Source organism: Pelobates fuscus, chromosome 5 (assembly GCF_036172605.1).
Source record: "Pelobates fuscus isolate aPelFus1 chromosome 5, aPelFus1.pri, whole genome shotgun sequence".
Classification (NCBI taxonomy): domain Eukaryota; kingdom Metazoa; phylum Chordata; class Amphibia; order Anura; family Pelobatidae; genus Pelobates; species Pelobates fuscus.
Window position 1 is genome coordinate 189,368,095 of NC_086321.1, and position 3,488 is coordinate 189,371,582.

Genomic DNA, 3,488 nt, shown 5'->3' on the forward strand with positions numbered 1-3,488 from the left:
ATAATGTTATGCTTATTGTAATTTTTAGTATGAACATCTATATTTATTATTATTATGTTTGTATGCAGCTAACTGAGGAAATGTATTTTATTGCACACATGTTAAAAACAGCATTATAAACTGTGCTTGAACACAATATGCAAATGCCCTATTCGTCTCAGATACATAAAATGGCTGGCCCCTTAGCAGTTTTTCAACCGAATGCAGCTCATCCTGTGCAAACATGGATACGGCTTTTTTATTACTTTTATTTTCCCCACTCTGTAAGTTAAGAATTTCATTATAGTTGATTTATAGTATCATGGCAAATTACTTCTCCTGATATATATTACCACTGTTTTTCAGGTGTCCTCTCTCAGACATTACAGGAGTCAGGTCCAGGAACAGTGAGACCTACAGAACAACTCAAACTGACCTGTACAGTCTCTGGATTTGAGTTAAGCAGTTATGGTATTCACTGGGTCAGACAAGCTCCTGGGAAGGGTCTAGAGTGGGTTGGAGCTATGTGGAGTGGTGGAAGCACAGTTATTGCTGATTCAATGAAAAACAGAGTCTCACTCACTAAAGACAATGCACAAAAAAAGGTCTACTACCAAATGAATGAGATGGAAGTGAAAGATTCAGGAATGTATTACTGTGCGAGAGACACAGAGGAAGAAGTGAATAAGGAAGTGTAACAATATCCATCCCTTGTCATAATACAGAACAGAGAAACAGAAAACCACAACTCTGACACTTTTATATTGCATGCTTTTAATGTCTTTTTCAAACATATCATTAAATTACTGTTAATAGATATCTTGATTTTGGAAAACCAAAGTGATTTTAGTGTCTCTTGTCAAAATCTTCCACAAATACATCATAATAGAATTAATGTTAGGATATTTGTGGATAAACTGTGAACATATGACATAACTAAATATAAATAATCATGTTTCTAAATAAATTCTCTGTTCCAAAATATAATTTCACACATTAAGTCATGCTTGGATAGCAATAGATTTTGGAATTAGATGCAGAAATATCAATATTTGCTAGGTGTGGAAACATGCAAACAAAGAACTTGTTTTCTACAGAATGGGAGCTCAAAGATTTCTGTGATAATCAAACAGGACTGTCTCTTTTCAAATATCTCAGTTTTTAAAGACACACACAACATATTAATACATATGTACTAGCATTGTGGAATAAACAAATGATAAAGATTACATGGTCACTTTAAAAATCCCGGCAATTGGTTTTGCACCAAGGATGTATCTCTTGAAATGGCATTAAAACTGCACATTTGGAACCAGTTATATGGGAGTTACCCTTAAATTATAATGTAAAAAAAGATTTAAAGAAAACACAGCCATTCTTTCATATGAACCGAGAGTTATTAGCAAAATGTCCATGAGAATATAATGTTTGGTATGTTTCATACAAATTCTATAAAAAGTTTAATACTATTATTGATGAAAATAGTAATCTGTATTATGTCTAGATGGTGATGAAGGAAGGGTATTCCTAAGATAAAATGGTTGATAGTTTAATGTATATTGATGACAAAAGTATATGAATGATCATTGTTTTGACCCATCTCAAAGGAGAAATTATCATGATAACTAATCTAAATATATATATCAGAGAGTCTTGCTTGACTATCACAGAAATCTTTGAGCTTCCGTTGTGTAGAAAACAAGTTCTTTGCATGTTTCCACACCAAGTAAATATATATATTACATACAATAGGTGGATCACACGTTCTGTTTAGAGATGTCACAAACATAAAATTTTCCGTTTGCGAACGGCGAACGCGAGTTTCTGCAAATGTTCGCGAACCGGGCGAACCGCCATAGACTTCAATGGGCAAGCAAATTTTAAAACCCACAGGGACTCTTTCTGGCCACAATAGTGATGGAAAAGTTGTTTCAAGGGGACTAACACCTGGACTGTGGCATGCCGTAGGGGGATCCATGGCAAAACTCCCATGGAAAATTACACAGTTGATGCAGTCTGGTTTTAATCCATAAAGGGCATAAATTACCCAACATTCCTAAATTGTTTGCAATAACGTGCTTTAAAACATCAGGTATGATGTTGTATCGATCAGGTAGTGTAAGGGTTACGCCTGCTTCACATTGGCAGACCAAACTCCCCGTTTAACGCACCGCAAACAACCGCAAACAGTCCATTTGCACAACCGCAAACTCCCCATATCCAAGGTTGGATACCAAGCTAGCCATGTCCCGTTCCTTGTCCTCACTGATGTCATTGAAGGTCTCTTCCTCCACCCAGCCACATACAACACCAAGGGTCCCCGAAAGGTGACAACAAGACCCCTGGGACACCTGCTGTGTTTGGTCTTCACCTCCTCAAAGCCACCTTCCTCCTCTGACTCCTCTTCTTCAGACTCCTCTCTCTGCGTTGCCTCTCTCTGCGTTATTATAAGGTGTGTTAAGTAGTACTATTCCTATCAGTTTAATCCCTGTTATGTCCCCTATCAGGGGACGTGTATATGGCATCGATTTTAGGAACCGGGAGATGGAAAAAGATGCTTGGTCGGATCTCCTACTTCAAATTTGGGGCACTGCGCGTGCAATCTAATGTGCCACCAGATAGGAGTGGTGTATTAAGTAGTACTATTCCTATCAGTTTAATCCCTGTTATGTGCCTTTTTTTGGTTTGGTTTTTGAAGCCACAGTGCAGCACCAGAGGCCAGAAAAAATAGGCATGTACACATGCCTGAAAAATTAGGTATTGTTGCAGCCGCTGCTGAAGCAGCGGCCAGAAAAAATTGATGTTTGTTTCCCAGGCAGAAAGTGCCCTAAACATTGCGGCTTGAACCCTAGTTGGTGGCGGATAAGTCACGCAAGTCATCTGGCATTCAGAGATAAAATACAGCAGCGTGTGGACCATTTTTAGCTCAAGGCAGCTCATCTCATCAGGCCTTTTTTAGTCGAATGTATCGCCCACTGTCAGTCCCTTCGGGATCCATCCCTCATTCATCTTAATAAAGGTGAGGTAATCTAGACTTTTTTGACCTAGGTGACTTCTCTTCTCAGTGACAATACCTCCTGCTGCACTGAAGGTCCTTTCTGAGAGGACACTTGAAGCGGGGCAGGCCAGAAGTTCTATCACAAATTGAGATAGCTCAGGCCACAGGTCAAGCTTGCACACCCAGTAGTCAAGAGGTTCATTGCTCCTCAGAGTGTCGATATCTGCAGTTAAGGCGAGGTAGTCTGCTACCGGTCGGTTGAGTCGTGGACCCTGAAGGGCTGTGGCGATGCATAGGACTTAAAAAGCTCCGCATGTCCTCCATCAACAACACGTCTGTAAAGCGTCCTGTCCTTGCCGGTGTGGTCGTGGGAGGAAGAGGATTACTTTCACCTCTTCCCCTGTTAGATTCCCATTGTGCTGTGACATCATTCTTATACGCTGTGTAAAGCACACTTTTTAATTTATTTTGGAACTGCTGCATCCTTTCCGACTTGCGGTAATTCGGTAAC

The 3,488-nt window shown here is 39.7% G+C and overlaps 1 gene segment (V, D, J or C); it reads left to right on the plus strand.

Moving 5' to 3' along the window:
• The first annotated feature begins 211 nt into the window (after positions 1-211).
• Positions 212-701, plus strand: LOC134612705 (Ig heavy chain V region XIG14-like). The segment is given in 2 exon segments: positions 212-263; positions 346-701. Coding segments are annotated over 2 exon segments (372 nt in total).
• Positions 702-3,488: the final 2,787 nt, after the last annotated feature.